The following is a 16,325-nucleotide window of genomic DNA, read 5'->3' as shown; positions in this document are numbered from 1 at the left end:
ATCTGCATGAGTCTCCCCAGTAAAATTCCCGGTTCCCTTTGTTCAGAGAGACTCTGCTTAGGGAAATATCCCCAGCACTCTCTTTGCTGCGATTAATAAATCTTCACTCCTTTATCGCCTAGTTGTTTGCATTCACCAAGGGACGGACTCACTTCAGCTATGGAGGTACTGCTGCCTTGGGGGCTCTGGCTCTGATCCTGGCTTTGCTGCTGACCCTGCAGCTTTTGGCAGTCAACCTCCTCAGGCTCTGTTCTCTGCTCTTTAAGACCAAAGGAAAATCATGTGAAGGCCTCTGTAGCTGCTTCTTAAGCCAAACTAGGTATTCTTACTTTTGACCAGCAGCCTCTGGCTCTTTGGGAGCTTTCTAAAGTCCCTTCCCCTGCTGTGATTTCCCTCACTGGGCCTCAGCACAGTCCCCATCCAGTCCAGGCTACAGCTGATGTGGTCTGAGGAGCCTCAGCTTCAGCAGGGCAGGACCACCCACCCCCATGCCATTTGTGCTGGTGTAACAGGGATTCACTTGATGTTTTGAAACTTATATGTTGTTGTTTTTTTTTTCTTTTTTCCTGATATTCTTTTCCCTAAACTCCCTGATCTTCTCCTCCCTGATCTCTCCTCCCTAATCTCATTTGCTCTGAATCACCTCTATAAAAGCCCCCCTGTTCCTGCTGATGGGCAGAATCACAGCCTCTGGGACAGGAGTCCTCTGTGTCTCCTTTGCTAGCAAAGCAATCAACCTTCCTTTTCCTTTTTCTCAAGACTTTGTCTTTGTTACTGGATTGGCGTTGAGGATGAGGACCAGGCTTTCAGTTACCCTGGCAGTTGGGTCTCAGTGGTGCAAGGACTGAGAGGTGCTTCAACTTGCCAGCACCATGGGCGGCCACCTCAGGAATGGGCTGAATGGAGGAGGCCGGGGAGACCAGCTGTTAGGGCAAGATGGAGGGAGCAAAGGAAATACCACCTCACCTCTGCCGTTCCTGGATCAGAGGGCCTGTCTGCCCAGGCATGGTGATGAACTAGTGAGGACCTGAGTAACTCAGTGAGACCTTGTCCCTAAAAAAATATATATATAAAAAGGGACTGGGGATGTGGCTCAGTGGTTAAGTGCCCCTGGGTTCATTCAGTCCCTGGTACTAAAAAAAAAAAAAAAAAAAAAGGAGGGTAGCCCAATCTATCACTGGCCAGCTGTGTGACTTTATTTATTTCATTTGTGTGTGTATGGTGCTGGGATTGAACTCAGAGCCTTGTGCCTGCAAGGCAAGCCCTCTACCAACTGAGCTATATCCCCAGCCCCCAGTTTTGGGACTTTTTGTCTCCGTTTTCTCACCTGACAAATGGGGAAGTCCACCTAGCAGAGTCTGAGGTAACTGATGAGATTCAGTACCCCACTGTGTCCCTGCATGGTGTTGTTAGGTTACCACTGGGAGCAGTCATCTTTTCTAACTGGTCCTCCCACCCCCGGCCCTGTCCATCTCATTCCTTCCTCAGCCTTGGCTGCCTGGGTGTTCCTCAGCTACACAGGCTCTCTGGATGGAGAGGCAGGCCCCTGGCTTGCTCAATGTCTCATGTGCTCCCTTTTGGAGAAGCATCCTGGGGACTATCTCTGGCTGGCCCTGTGCCAGGGAAGTGATGAGAGGAGAAAGGCATGAGGTGCATTCACAGATTGAAGCAGTGGGCAGCTGATATGACCCAACAGGGCCTCACTGCAAATGTGCCCCTGGACTTCTGCAGGCTGGCCATACCCTGTCCTGAGCACCCTAGTCCCTAGTGACCCCATCACAGGCAGCCCAATTTTACTGCAGAATGGACTGCAGTAAAATTGGGCATCTGCCTACTGCCCCACCAACCTGGCCTGACCAAGCAGTGACCATCAAGTAAGTCCACTGGTAGGGAGAGAGGCTCAGGCCTGTGTAGGCCTGCAGGGACTTTGATGCACTCCCCCCCTTTCTCCCCATCTCTCTGTTGATCAGCTCCAAAGAACAGGCTTTGAGCTGGGTGCTGTGGTGCACGCCTGTAATCCCAGCTGCTAGGGAGACTGAAGCAGAGCCAGCCTCAGCAAAAGGAAGGCGCTAAGCAACTCAGTGAGACCCTGTCTCTAAATAAAATGCAAAATAGGGTTGGGGAATGTGGCTCAGTGGTTGAGTGCCTCTGAGTTCAATTCTCAGTAAGCACCCCCCCCAAAAAAAATAATTTTCCAGATTTTGCTCTGTTTCTTATTCCCCTGCTACTCTAGAAACTGACCTCTATCTGAGAGGAAGAGATCAGGCCCCAGGCTGGAAGGGGAGCAGAGGGAAGGCAAAGAGCCACACTGGAGAGAGGCTGTGTCCAGATTAGGGGTGTGAGGAGTGAGTGAGGGTCAGAAGCCTCAGGAGCAGTAGCAACTGTGGGCAGCCCTGCCGAGGAACTCTCCAAGCCAGGCACACAGGCTTCTGAGCCTCTTGAAGTGCAGAGGACCAGCCCATCTTCCCCTAGAACACTTCCAGGACAGTGGAGCAGAATCTTTACTAGTGGTTATGTCTGTGTAACAAATTGCCACAAAGGTAGCAGCTTAACAGAACACCAATTTATTTAATCATGACTTTGTAGGTCAGAGTCCAGTGGCTCAGCTGGGTTCTTTGCTTAGGGTCTCACTAGGCTGAGAGCAAGTGGTCATCAGGGCGGGGCTCACAGAACTGGCATTTGGAGGTCCCAGATTCTTGTGCCCTGCTGGATGTCGACCAGAGGCCACTGTAGGATGTTCTCAGTTCCTGGCTCCTCCATCTTCAGAGCCAGCAACGGAGACGCTTGGTGTTGAATCTCTCTTATGCTTTGCATATGTCTGTCTTCCTCCAGAAAACAAGGGGGACACAGGCCAGACAGGGGCAGCTGGTTTGCTTATATCTGCTGTCCTGCCCTCATCCCTGGCCAGAGCTGAGGGTAAAGATGAGACAGGAGGGGAAGGAGGAGAGTGAGCCCCCAGGACACACAGAAGGTCCCTGGATTGCTGGCTTGTGGAATCACATTCAGTAAGTACCCTGGAGGAGAAGAGGCAGGGGAATGGAGAGTACATGGATGGCCCGTTAGGATCTCTGAGAGGAGAACGTGTGCAGGTCCTGGATGGACCAAGGCTGAGGCTCCAGGTCAGCAGCACCAAAACCACCCATCATTAGAGGCTGAGGTGAGCCTGAATCCAGGGGCTATACTTGGCCACGCTGGTATAGACACCAGGACGGTTGGGCAGGGCACAGCCCTTGCCCCAGCTCACCACACCCACCAAGACCCAGTGCCCAGACTGCAAGCAGCTTAGGGGTCCCCCGGAGTCACCCTGCAACAAACAGAAAGGCTACTGTAGGTCCCAGTCCTCCCAAGACTTCAGGGCAGCTGTCCCAGGTCGCTGGGGTGATACCTTGGGATTGGGGGCTGGGAAGCAGCCTGGGGGTGGGATCTGCTGGGTCCTGAGTTCTAGGGAGGTAGGGTGCTGGACACAGGGGCATGGACTCCAGAGTTTATAGGTGGGGGACACACCTGGCAGGCATCCTTATGGCCCCTGAGGTAGCCAGCACAGAGGTTTCCTGGCAGCACTATGCGCTCCGCCTCAGGGATGCTGGTGCCCACATGGTACAGGCGGTCACAGGTGCGTGAGCTCAGCAGTGGCACCCTCACTCCTTGCAGGGGGCGCCACTCTGGAAGTGGCACTGGGGAAAAGGGGAGACTTCTGAGAGCCAGGGGAGGGCAGAGTGTAGAGCAGGGCTCGTGGAAGAAGTGGAGCCCGAGATTCTGATTTTTCAGGCAGGGGACACCCTGGATCTGGCTCTGGGGAGAAGTTTCAGGTTCTTACAAGTGGCTCTGCATCCTGAATTGGGACTGTGAGGGTCTGGTATGCCCAGTTAGATAAAGAAAGGGGTTCCCTCAATAACCTCATGCCGAACCTTCCATGCCTCACCTCCTGGGCGGAGGGTGCCCCAACCGGTGACCCAGCAGGGTGAGCTGGGTGGTGGGTGACTACCAGGCATGGGCAGGCAGATGGGTTGGATGTGGGCACTCATTGGTACTGGGTGGCGTAGCTGCAGCAGCGCCAGGTCACCGCGGGTGGCATCCATAGAGTGGTCTGGAGGCAGCAGTACCCTCCACACTGGCACGGAGAGTGCCGGGGGTGACACAGGGCCCAGGCGCAGCATCCCCAGGCACACGCGGTACTCAGATGGAAGTGCCTGTCTGCATGACAGGGGAGGGGATCACTGAAGCAGACCCCACCCAGAAGACCATCCTGTGGGGAACTGGCCCTGCCTACACCTTCAGGCGCCCTCCTCCCCACCTGCATCCATCTGGGGCTCTGGGAGCTGACCTGGCCATGCAGTGTGCTGCAGTCAGCACCCACTGGGACGCGATGAGCGACCCCCCACATACGTGCGTCCCCCGGTGCTGGATGCTCGCCTGCCAGGGCCACTCTCCCTCACGGGCATCCCGGCCCCCCACGATCCGGCTGGACATGAGGGGTTGCCCACAGGCTGTGAGACAACAAGGGGACAGCCAGGGTTGGCGGAGGACTGGGGCCTGGAGATAAGTGTGCATAGGAGAGACAAGGCCTAGGGCCTGGAGGGGCAGCTCTGAGGCTTCTTACCTGCGGACGCCAACGACCCGGTAGCTCCTGGAGGAGGAAGTGGAGAGAGAGCTGGATTATGGACTTGGTGTCAGATAACTGGGGGGGTGGTCAGAGATTAGGAGGGAGGCAGGGCATATGTGTGGCACTGAGCTTGTGCCAGGCTCCTATGTGATTGGTTACCTGATGTCACCTTCCTGAACACTGGGGTGGGGGTGGGACCCAGGCCCTTTACACAGGTAACCTGTTGGGACTTGGAGAGCCCAAGGTCAGGAACTGAGGACATGCGGGGTGGGGGGGCCCGAAGCAGGCCCAGAGGTGGTGACGTGGATGACCTGGAGCCAAGTTCTTTGTGGCTATCACCCCTACTCCTTGCTCCACTCACCAAATACCAGCAGGCGCAGGATCTGGAGCTGGGAAGCCCCCCTCATCCTGTCTCCGAGGCTGGACTGGGTAAGGCAGCTCTGCCCAGTGCTGGGCTCTGGCAGGGAGCAGAGAGGAACACCCTAACCCCATGCCCCTCCCTCGGTGGCCCTTCTGTTTGTGCTATCCCTTCCACCCAGGCTTAATACCCTTCCTTCAGCCCCGGTCCTGGGTGACCACCTCCAACCCAGTATGCAGTCCCCCCAGCTTTCAGATCTGGGTCTCCTCGACCTCAACAGGAATCTTAGAGCCTCATCACCAACACCGTCCTTCCCTCCCATTACCCAGGAGCTGCACTGTCCTGCCCCGGCATGCCCTGGACACTGCTCTCACCCTCACAGCCTGGTGCCCTCTCCACTGTCTGGGACTAGGGGAGGGCCTGGGGCTTAAAGGGCAGAGGGGTGGAGGCTGGGCCAGGGCCAAGGCAGGGATGTGGTTTCACTGACCAGCCTCAAACAAAGATTCTTTGAGCAGCACTTGGGAAGTGGCAGGGAGAGGATACCATGTACGGAGACCTGGGGCTTGCGGTCAGGCTGGGAAGCTCCAGAGAATCCTTGGCAGCTCATCTCTGAACCTGATCCTGCCTCCTGGTGGGGCATGGTCACTGGGGCTTCTGAGCTCTATTGTTCTGTCCAGTAATCCCAGCTTGGCTGGGCCAGCCAGCCCCACATGGGGCCCTGACTGTAGACTCAAGAACCCAGACCTCAGGCCTGGCCGGCTGACTCCATATGGAGAACCCAGCCAGGCCAACACCCCCTGGATCCTAGCTCAGAGTGGGAATGCATAGCTGAACAGAGCCAATGCAGGTGTGACCTTAGGAAACAGTCCACCCTCTGGCTTGGGGTGGCCAGAACATAGCAAGACTGTTGGTCTAGGGTGAGGCCAGGAGATAGGGAAGGGGTCCAGTGGAGGGCTGGGTCCAGGACAATGCCCAGACCTGTGAGTCACCCCTTGGGTTCACCCACAGGCTGTGCAGCCCCTCTCCCTTTCTGTCGGCACTTCTGGCCCCTCAGCCTTTGCTCCTCTATCTCTTGCTCAGGGGCCTCACTGCTGAGGCCATATCTCCCTCACACCATGTCAAGATTCTGATTTGACATGGGTGTGGAGGTTTCATCTGTATTGTTCATCTCCTCTCCATGAAGCCGGGTCTGGGTTTATGGCCCTGAACTAGTCAGCCCAAGCTGCTGTGACAGTTATCCTAGGTGTGGCAGCTTAAACAGAAATGTACTTCTCAAGGTTCTGGGGGGGGGGGTTGGGGTAGGGGGGATGTGGGGGTGGGGTACAAGGTCAAAGCCAACCAGGTCTGGTTCATTCTGAGGCTGCCTCCCCTTGGCCTGCTAGGAGGCCTCCATCTTGCTGGGTACTGACACGGCCTCTGGGTGCAGAGGGGAAGAGAGTGATTGTCTTCTCTTCTAGGACACTGATCTTATTTTATCAGAGCTCCATTCTTATGACCTCACTTAATCTCAATTGCTTCCATAAAGGCAAAAACAGTCACGCTGGGGATTATGGTCTGAGTATGGTTGCCCCCCCACCAACCTCAAGTCTTGAAGCATTTTAATCTCCAAAGATTCATGTTAATGGCATTAAGAGGAGGGGAACTGGATACTGCTATGGTTTTTGTGGTGAAGCCTTTGGGAAGTGATGAGATTAGAATAGGCTGTTCAAATAGAGCCCCCAGGATGGGATCCTGTGGCTTTGTAAGAAGAGGGAGGGAGACCATAGAGGCGAATGAGTTCCCGCCCGCCCCACAGCTCAGGGCTCTGCCAGCAAGAAGGTCATCACCAGAACTGAGCCATGCCAGCGCTATGCCCTGGAGCCTGTGAGTTTTGAGCTAAATAAACCTTTTTTCACTATAAAGTTAGTTTGCCTCAGGTACTTTTATAGTAGTGAAAAGCTGACTGATATAGAGCTTCCACATAGGAATTTTGGAGGCTCAAACATTTAGTCAACAGTCTCCAGTGGGCAGATCAGCGCTCCATTCCGAGCAGGCACTGTGGATGTGGGAGCGGGTCAACAGGGCTGAGTGTGGCAGCAGGCTGGGCATGAGGGGACCCCCTGGGGACCTACCCAGCTTCTGGGTGTGGAGGTGGGGCAGGAAGTTTTAAGGCTAGTCTTGCCCATAGCCTGAACCCACACTCAAGACCACTCTGGGCTGGGAGAGCATTTGCCTGGCGTATATGAGACCTGGGTTTGATTCCCCAGAACTAAAACACCCATGCTCTGTGGGGCCGTGGCTCTCTCCTCCAGTGTGATTGGATGAACGGGCAGAGCCTGGATCAGTGCTTGGTACAAGGCAAACACAATGCCACAGGAATAAAAGCAGTAAGCTCCCATCCTCTTCAGGCCTCCCCAGGACTGGCCACCTGTGGACAGCCTGGTGGAGATAGGGCCAGTTGTTCAGGGACAGAAGCAGCTGGAAAGCTGGAGGGCTGAATGGGAGTGGGGCCAGCTTGGTAGGGGGGTAGGCTGTAGGGCTGGGCACCGTTCAGCAGGTTGCTAGGAACGGTGATTGGGGTGAAAGGCAGGGACGGAGGATGGAGGGGACCCAGAGAGCCCGGCCGGTATGGGTTCTTCCTGAGAAACTGGCTCTTTTTAGGGGAGGAGTCTGCAGCAGGTTGATTAATGTGCATCTGAACTTTAGGAAGGAGGAAAGAGCCTCTAAACCCACCCCCTGTCTCAGTCCCATATTGAAAAACTGAGGCAGAGTCTCAGGCTAAGTCCACTTCCCGTTCAGCTTCTTTTTTATTGTGGAAAAACCCTACACACTCCTGGCCTATACTTCCTGAGCTCACCACCCCAGTAAACTACCATTACGGGACTTTGGTAACACCAGGAGCATCTGAGACTCATGTAGTGGGGCACACCAAGACTGGGGGTGGGGGGCGCTGTCCACGAGGAACATTTATTCCCTGTCACCCTTCCCCAGACTTCCAAGTTCCCAGATACCCTGGGGCTATGACCCTCTTCCCACAAATCAGCTTTCTGGGTGAACTGACTGGAAAGGGTTCAGCTGTCTGTGACCAACAGCTGGACAAGATTAGGAGTTAAGGACAGGTCCTGAGCTGCACAGGTCATGGGTAATACAATGGTCCAGGAAGCACTGGGTGCCCATCATGTTCTGGATTGTCAACTTGAGTATGCATAAGTGTTTATTAGCAAACAAGACAGCAGGGGAAAGGGGCTGGTCTGGGAAGCTGTCACCACACAATACTGGGTGTCCACGGGATGGGGAAGGTGCAGAGCTATGGTTCCCACAGTACCTTCATGAGATCAGGTATGCTCAGGCTGGCCCCAGGAGCCTGGGAGCCCAGGTCAGAGTAAGGAACAGCAGCACAGGGGACGGGTCAGGCCTGGGCATGTCATTACGGGATACCAGCATCCGGATCCAGTCAAAGTGTAGACTGACGTTGGTGTAGACTCCAGGCCGGTTGGGTCGACCACAGCCCACTCCCCAGCTCACAATTCCAATCTGATACCACAGCCCTTCCAGTTCGCAGACTAAGGGTCCTCCTGAGTCACCCTAGGGAGAAGCCTGGGTGAGCCCAACCAGGGCAGGTGAGTGGAGCCTGTAGAGAGGCTGGGGGAGCAGGGTGGCTGTGCAGCTGGCAAGAGAGGTGTGAATCCTATTCCCTGCTCCCCAGCAGAGACAGAGCCTCAGTGTCTGCATCTATGAAGTGAAGCCCCCACCAGGGGCTGACTGGGTGTGGGAGGAGGCACCACCAGTGGAGAATGAGCAGTATGTTTTGTAGGCTGGTGAATAAGGACTGCTGTTGCTTTACTCCAGGTGTGGGCTGGTGGGGGCTCGGAGCCTGCTCTCAGGCCTGGGGCAGGGTGGGTATGATTTCCTCATGGGGTGGGCACTCACGTGGCAGGTATCCCTGCTGCCATTCTCAGCACCAGCACAAAGCATGTCGAAACTGATGGAGCTGCGCTGAAAGGGCAACGCGAACAGCTCCCTGCACCTGCTGTTGTTGAGGATGGTGACCTGCACTTCCCGGAGGCGGTAGGGGGGTGGCAGAGGTACTGGGGTAGGACAGAGACAGAAAGCAAACTCAGCCTCTCCTTTGCCATCTAGAGCAGAGCAGGATGTGTGTGCCCAGCCCACACTTTGTAGCAGTGGGGAGGTCCAGGGTGACCGCTCCACATTGAGTGCAGTCATCAAGACTGCGGGGACCCGGCGGAAGGACAGGCAGTTGCAGCTACCCTGAGATTTGATATCCTAATTGGACAATAAAGATGCCACCCCTGCTGCCCAGGTAGAGAATATACAAGTTGTACATGTTAAGTAGCCAATTTAACATTCTGTGAATTAGATATAAAAAAAGAAAGAGAGAGAGAGAGAGAGATTGAGAGAGAGAGAGAGAGAGAAGGCCTGGGGTCGTAGTGCAGTGATAGCGCTTGCTTAGCATGAGTGAGGCACTGGGTTTGATTCTCAGCATCACATACAAATAAATAAAAGTCCATTGATAACTAAAAATATTTTTTTAAATAAATAAAAGAAAGGAAAAAAAGAGGGATGCAGGATTGAGGGACAAGCAAAGGAACGACCCCCAGAGACACGACAGCACATGCAAGAAGCAGATGCAAAAGGCCACACGCTCTGTGGCTGCGTTGGCAAAGAATGTCCAGAGTAGGCAATCTATGCAGGCAGAGGGCAGGCGGTGGTTTGGGCAGGCAGTGGTTTGGGCAGGCGGTGGTTGCCAGGGGCAATGAGCCCAGGCCACCAGGCACAGAGAGGAATGACCAAGGAGGGCGGGGACTCCTGGGAGATGGAGCTGTTCTGAGGTAGATGGTGCCAGGATGGCCCCACAGCTTTGGGAACGCCCCGCAAATCTCTGAACAGCCTGCTTTGCCACTGCTGGCTTTAAAGTTTGGGTGTGTGAACTAAATCACAGTGGAAGGAAGTTAACGGCAGAGGCCCTTGGCAGGAGGCTGTCCTGAGCCTGCCACCCCTGCTGGCTAGCAAAGGCACATGCCAAGTGGCCCCCCTTGCATCCCTGCCTTCTGGCCCACACAGTGTCTGCAAGGGAAGGGGACAGAGCCTGTCTTCCTGCCCTTGCAGTGGGAGCAAGAGGAGGGCAGCCCCTGAGGAGAGAATGCTGAGCGGGTGCCCAGGTCCAGGAGGGGCAGCAGGACCTGGTGGCTAAATGGGTTAAGGGTAGTGCCCAGCCCTCTGTCCCCAACCTTACCCATATTCTCATGGATGACTCCCCAACCAGTCACCCAACAGTCGGACCGGTGCAGGAACATGAAGGTAGAAGACAGGACACAGATGGGCTGGATGTACTTGCTGTAGGTGACCGAGGAGGCCAGCCTCAGCAGGGCGATGTCGTGGAACTTCCCTCTAGCCTGGGGGTTCACAATGATGTCCTTCACTCTGTACCGGTTTCGGTGGGCCCGCAGGCTCCAGAAAGATTGTCGGAGAGTCAGCTCACCAAGCTGGACTATCCACCTGGAAGCACGAGAGAACCTGGCGGGGGAGAAGAGAGAACCTCCAGGGCTGGGGGAAGGGGGCCTGGCCATCTGAGCACACCTGGGCTGGGGTGATGCTGTGGGGCTGCTACTACTTGCTCATTATGGACACCATTGGTGTCCATGGCAAGTCCTTCTTATGGGCTCAAGGGACCCATGTAGAAATTTCAGACCAAGACAGGCCACAACCAGAGTTCTGAGGTGGCAGGAGCAGGAGTGTGGCTCCCCCTAGTGTCTTGTTACCTCCCAGGGCTGTCCTAAGGACAGAGCACAGTCTTGTAGGAGTATACATGTGCCACTCAGAAAGAACAAAGCAGATGTGAGGCCAGTGCTGGTCCTCCGACTGGAAGTCAAACAGCTGGGTGGGGCGAGCTCCACTGGCCAACTGGATGACCAGCATAGCTCCCTCCTCAACTCAAGCCTCCCACTCCATTGGGAGGTGAAACTATGGTGGTTCCATTTGGTTAGAAAGAGAAGAGAAAATTACAAGAAAAACGCACAATAATGTTTTGGTAAAAAGTGATGCTAGAATTTGAACAGTGTCATCTCCAGGGATGCCAGGGAAAGTCCTTTATAAAGTCATTTGTTTGTTGCCAGTTGCAGCCCTGCTTGAAGCAAAGGAAAACACGAAGCCCTATCAACATACAAAAGCGCCCCAGTGCAAGAAGGGAGGTCGCCGTCCCTGTGGATGCCCAGATTCACCTCCTGAAGCAGTGCGCGGCCGACAGCACCCAGCGGCGGCTAAGCAGGCTCCCTCCGCACATCTTGACATTGCGCACACGCACCAGGGCCTGCCACGGCCAGCGCCCGCGCGAGGACTCCACTCCGCCCACGATCAGAGGCTGGACCTCCCGGCGACCGCAGGGCCCTGGGGCAGACACGCGATGAGCTCGCTGGGCAGACCCACCGCTGGGCCAGGGGCCTCTGGGGACGCGCCCACCCCCTCCCCAGGGCCCGGTCGTTACTTGAGAGCAGCAGGGTGTTCATGGGACCTGAGGCGGAGGAGAGGGAGAGATGAGGCGTCCTCGCACCTTCTTCTGCACCCGACGCCGGCGCACCGCGCAGGGGGCTCTTCGGGGGCGCCTTACCTGACTGCGTGTTCTCTTCCTGCGAGTCTGCGTGGAGGCCAGGAGGTGAGCGCCCCTGACCTCCACGACGCCCGCGGCCCCCGTCGCCCCGCCCTGCCAGCAGCGCCCCCGAATTCACCCTGCTTCTCCAGTCCTGGGGGCCACAGCAGCGCCAGCAGCAGCAGCGGCGGCAGAAGTGGGCAGCTCCTCTCGCCCATGGCCTCTTCTGCAACCTGGCGCCCCCTCTGCTCCCTGCAGCTCCGCTCCAGATCCTGCCGGCGCCCCCTGCGGGAGAGGCAGCAGGCTGGAAGCCCCCGTCACCACCTTCACCCAGATGAGCTCCCTGGGACCAAGGGATCCTTGGGGACCACAGTGCCTTCGGCTCCTACAGGAGTTGGTCAGCCCGCACACGTCTTGATGTGGTGTTGCAGCCAGTGAACCCCAACACCCCCTTTCTTTCTGCAGCCCACCAGCGCTGGCTGTCTCCTCTGATGCCCTCTTTCCCCCACCCACAAACTCCCCCAGGAACAAGGACATGGCCCTCAGCCAGGAGACCCCCAAGAAGCCCACTAGCACCTCCTCCTGGCAGGCTGATCTGGAGTCAGCAGTGTGGCGCCTCCTGCTAAAGATGCTGCTCCTTTGCAACCACAGAGCTGGGCTGCCACCATGCACAGGGCTCCAGCTCCTTCTCTGCCTGCTGCCTGCAGTGGCCTCACACAACTGCCCGGGCCTCCAGGGCCTCTGCTTCCTGTGGGAGTGGGGGCAGTGTACCAGTCCCACTTGTGAATGGACAGCCAGCCAGGCATCAGCACCAACACCCCCTGGGTCAGAGAGTCCCCACCGGGTCCCACAGAACTCAGAAGAGTCAGTGTGCTCCTGGGCGAGGACACAAGCGTGAGCCTCTCTCCAGATGTGTTCCCCAGCAGAGGCCAGTGGACAGGGCTGAATTCTCCCAGAGTGGACCTGAGACTGCTGGCCTGAAGGAGTGCCACAAGGGAAGATACAACTTCTGGTCACCAGGGCTGTACTGAGGCGTGGTCAGGGAGGCATGAGATGCCCAGGTGGGAACCTTGGTTACTCAGTCTCTGCCTGTGGCCCAAGCCCCTCAGGGAATCCCATTGTTAGTGGGACCCAGAGTGGCACCATTCTCCAAGGTTGCAGGGACACTCCTCAGGAAGGATCATCCAAGGGCACCTGTGGTCTCCCCAGAGCTGGTCAAGGGCCAGTGTTTTTCTTGGACTGCGCTGGATTGGAAACCCCTGCTTCTGCTGAGTTGGCCCTGGGCGGCCCAACAAGGAGGATGGAGAATGTTCCAGGAGAACTCGGGCCTTCATCAGAGTGTCTGTTGCAGGGAGGTCAGCTGACCACAGAGAAAGCCCAGATAATCCACAGAGAGCAGACAACTGGGAAACTACTTATTTTGTTTTCTGTACTGGAGATAGAGCCTGGGGATGCTCTAATGCCCAGCCACACCCCAGCCCTTTTAAACAAAGTTTCAGACAGTTCAGTCACCAAGGCTGTGCTGGATGTGGGATCCTCCTGCCTCAGCCTTCCCGTCACTGGGATTACCAGCATTCACCACTACACCCCTCTACAACTGGGAAACTTGGAACTAGTGACCCTCAGAAAGATTCAGGAGGAGTCTTCCAGGAGGAGGCAAGGATTGTCCAGGAAAGGAGCAACTGGAGAAAAGAGACTGTGGAGAGGTTTAAAACATCACTGCTGAGCAGAACATTTTAGCAGAAGGGCTCAGCACTAATTTGGTCATAGCTAAGTAAGAAATGCAGTGGTAAGCTGGAATAGAAAGCAAAGAAAGGAACTCAGAAGGTAGAGCAAGGATTTGGAGGAGGAATTCCACGAGAGAAGGCTGTAAAGACAGATTCAGCCAGATGTGGTGGCGAATGCTTGTAATCCCAGCAGCTCAGGAGGATGAGGTAGGAGCATCCCAAGTCTTTGGGAGCCCTGTCTTAATAAATAAAAAGGGAAAAAGAGAGAGAGAGACAGAGACTGACCCCCCCATCCCCCGGGGGTGTGGGAATTTAACTCAGGGATAGAACACTTGCCTACCTTGTGCAAGAATCTGGGTTCAGCTACCAGTGCCACATGTAAATGGGTAAATAAATAAATGAGAAGGTAAAGATGTTCTCTGCAGCAGGGGAATGTCCTGACTGAGCCAGTCTGAAGATGCAGCGCATTAGCTGCACTTGGAACATCCTGACTCCACATGGACTGAAGCAAGTAATGGGCACCCTCAGAGGGGAGGACTTGGAAGCCTCTTGCCTCTCTCAGGAAATAGGTCACCAGGGCCAGGGAGAGTCTCCTCCTCAGCATCACACTCAGCAGAGGAGCTATGAGCACAGAGAGGGTCAATCACCATGGCTGCAGCTCACAGAGCATCTCTGGGAGCAAGCAGCTCACTGAGGCAGAGGATGATGAATATGACAAGGACTGTGGTGATGTCTTCAAAGGAGATTTACTCATCCACTGGAAACTTCCCTGCACAGTACAGAAACTCCTCAAGTGGGAGGATTGTGTCTTTATCCGTCTAAGGTTTCTGAATCATGTGAAACTTCAGTTTCTTTTGAAATCACAAAGTCCATCATTGGGTTGATGAGACTATGTGAGTATCTTTTTCTTTTTCTTGTTCTTGTTCTTCTTCTTCTTCTTTTTTTTTTCCTTAATGATCCTGGAGATTGAACCCAGAGGCACTAAGCTACGCTCACAGTCCTTTTTTATTTTTATTTTGCAGCAGGGTCTTGCTAAATTGCTGAGGCTGGCCTTGAACTTGCACTCCTCCTACCTCAACCCCACAAGTCTCTGGCATCACAAGTGTGGGCCATCACACTCAGCAACACTGGACTTTCTTACAAAATGCCAGCAAGTACATTTCTGTGAGTGCAAACAGAAGTAGGTAGAGAAAGTTTGGTTTTTTTTTTTGTCATTTCTTTCTATTTAATTTTTGTTGGTGGTACCAGTGATCACACCCAGGGACTTGTGCATGCTAGGCAGGTGTTCTACCAGTGAGCTATATCCCCAGCCTGCCATTTCTTTCTAAATTCTTTCTTTCTGTTTCAGCTTTAATATACATTGTCGAAAGAACTGCACAAAAGATGAAAGCAGATGAGGAAATTTTAACGTCAGATAAAACATGTCCAAGGATAGAGGTCTTTGGTTTGAAAACTGAGGATCTTTTCCATAGACAAAAGTTGCATTCTGGGGCTGGGGCTGGGGCTGAGTGGTAGAGCACTCACCTAGCATTTTTGAGACATTGGGCTCGATTCTCAACATTACATATAAATAAATGAATAAAATAAAGGTCCATCAACATCTAAAAACAAAATTTTTTTAAAAAAGTTGCATTCCACTAAAAGATGTAGGAGGCATGTCCCTCTGTGTCTTGGGAACACATAAGCAAAAAAGTATTTAAAATACTCAAGCAACTAAAATCCACATTTCCTCCCTCAGAATTCGGGAGATCAGTTAGAGATGAAAATGAACAAGTGGAGAAGCCGTCACACCAGGGTTGTCACCATGCATGATTTCCACTGCACTGCAGCATTTGGGTGCTCAGTGGGTCATCGTTTCTCCGGGCACTGAGGCCCTTGGAAGTTGGTTACCTGGAGGTGAGGTGGAGGGCAGCCCCAGTGCCAAGGCTGGCCAGAGATCCCTGCCCAGCAGCACATCTGGGAGGCCCCTGATCCCAAGAGATAGGCCCACTGCCGCCCCCTGGTGGCAAGTGGGCAGATGTCAAGGCACGGGCTGTGGGTGGTCAGAGGGCAGGTACTTCCATTTTTCCTGTTGGGATCCATTGTCCTTGATTAATGAGTTTACCTCTCTCACCCCTGGTGTCCTGGCCCACATAAGGCCCACAGAGCCTGGGGATGGAAGGTCAATGGCCAACAGGGCTGAGTGGGTGTGCTTGTCCAAGATGCCTGTGGCAGGTTCTGAGCTCTACAGCTCCACTGCCCATCTAGCCCACAGAGACACAGTCAGCTGCAGCACAGAGCAGAAGGTGAATTTTTTGCACATTTCTGTGGGACTCAGCAGGTCCTCACCCTGCAGTCTCAGTTCCTCTGCTGCACAGTTCGGGGTCATAAGAGCTCTTGGGGGCAGGGGGTATGTCCTACAGGAGGTGTCAGGCCAGGCACTCAGTACTTTAGCTAGCATCTAGTGAAAGGTGGGTATTGTGATTCCAGGACAAGAGCAGGGGGAGGGGAGGCCCTGGGAGCTGGGTCAAGGACCCCAGATCATGCAGGCCTGGACCCCTGTTCTCAGGCCTGCCCCCAAGAGCTCTTAGGCCCTGCCCAAGTTTGGAGGACAGGTGTGAGCCCAGCCCCACCCCAGCATTAGCCCAGGAGCCCATGAGCTGCAATCATCTCCTTCTTCCCAGAGTGTCTGGGAACTCAGGCCCCAAGACCAGTCAGGTGTACAAGTGCAGTGCAAGATGGCCGTAGCCCTCCCACTATCTTGCTCTTCCTCCCACCTGGAGCCGTTCTGGGGAATGAGAGTCCCTCAGCTCTCCAGCCCACCCTGTTTCCCAAGTTGGCCTCAAATCTGCTATCCTTCTGCCTCAGCTTCTTAAGTCCCTGGAATTACAGGCAAGCACAGAGTCGGGTCACAGCTGCTTGCATTTTAAAAAGCCTAATTTACATTTTTGCTCCTTTGGGTCCCATCTCAAATGAATCCGAGTAAACTTACATGTTTGCATTCTGCCTAGAGTTAACTAAAAGTACAAATTTCCAAGAAAACTTGAATAACAAAATTATCTTGTCATGGCAGAA

At 54.6% G+C, this 16,325-nt stretch overlaps 2 protein-coding genes across 4 annotated transcripts; both read right to left on the bottom strand.

Annotated features, from left to right (window-relative positions):
- Positions 1 to 2,548: 2,548 nt before the first annotated feature.
- Prss33 (serine protease 33) lies at positions 2,549 to 5,382 on the bottom strand. 3 transcript variants are annotated; one of them, XM_078024497.1, is made up of 7 exons: positions 5,336 to 5,382; positions 4,965 to 5,060; positions 4,601 to 4,627; positions 4,325 to 4,487; positions 3,923 to 4,194; positions 3,505 to 3,674; positions 2,549 to 2,910 (listed from the first exon to the last, which is right to left on the bottom strand). In XM_078024497.1, exons 2-7 carry the CDS (start codon positions 5,008 to 5,010, stop codon positions 2,875 to 2,877), a joined length of 714 nt encoding a protein of 237 aa, XP_077880623.1. In that variant the 5' UTR covers positions 5,011 to 5,060; positions 5,336 to 5,382; the 3' UTR covers positions 2,549 to 2,874. The 3 variants fall into 3 exon arrangements, with proteins under 3 accessions (XP_077880623.1, XP_040134143.1, XP_040134146.1); XM_040278209.2 differs by having other exon boundaries at positions 2,767 to 3,304; XM_040278212.2 differs by lacking the exons at positions 4,325 to 4,487; positions 5,336 to 5,382 and having other exon boundaries at positions 2,767 to 3,304; positions 4,965 to 5,329.
- A 2,754-nt stretch (positions 5,383 to 8,136) lies between these two features.
- Positions 8,137 to 11,839, bottom strand: LOC101959946 (serine protease 41). The gene is made up of 7 exons (XM_040278087.2): positions 11,684 to 11,839; positions 11,566 to 11,592; positions 11,443 to 11,469; positions 11,180 to 11,345; positions 10,195 to 10,475; positions 8,871 to 9,028; positions 8,137 to 8,525 (listed from the first exon to the last, which is right to left on the bottom strand). Exons 1-7 carry the CDS (start codon positions 11,760 to 11,762, stop codon positions 8,286 to 8,288), a joined length of 978 nt encoding a protein of 325 aa, XP_040134021.2. The 5' UTR covers positions 11,763 to 11,839; the 3' UTR covers positions 8,137 to 8,285.
- Between the last annotated feature and the right edge of the window lie 4,486 nt (positions 11,840 to 16,325).

Source organism: Ictidomys tridecemlineatus, chromosome 10 (assembly GCF_052094955.1).
Source record: "Ictidomys tridecemlineatus isolate mIctTri1 chromosome 10, mIctTri1.hap1, whole genome shotgun sequence".
Taxonomy (NCBI): domain Eukaryota; kingdom Metazoa; phylum Chordata; class Mammalia; order Rodentia; family Sciuridae; genus Ictidomys; species Ictidomys tridecemlineatus.
The sequence above is the reverse complement of the archived record's forward strand: the minus strand, read 5'-3'. Positions and strand labels throughout refer to the sequence as shown.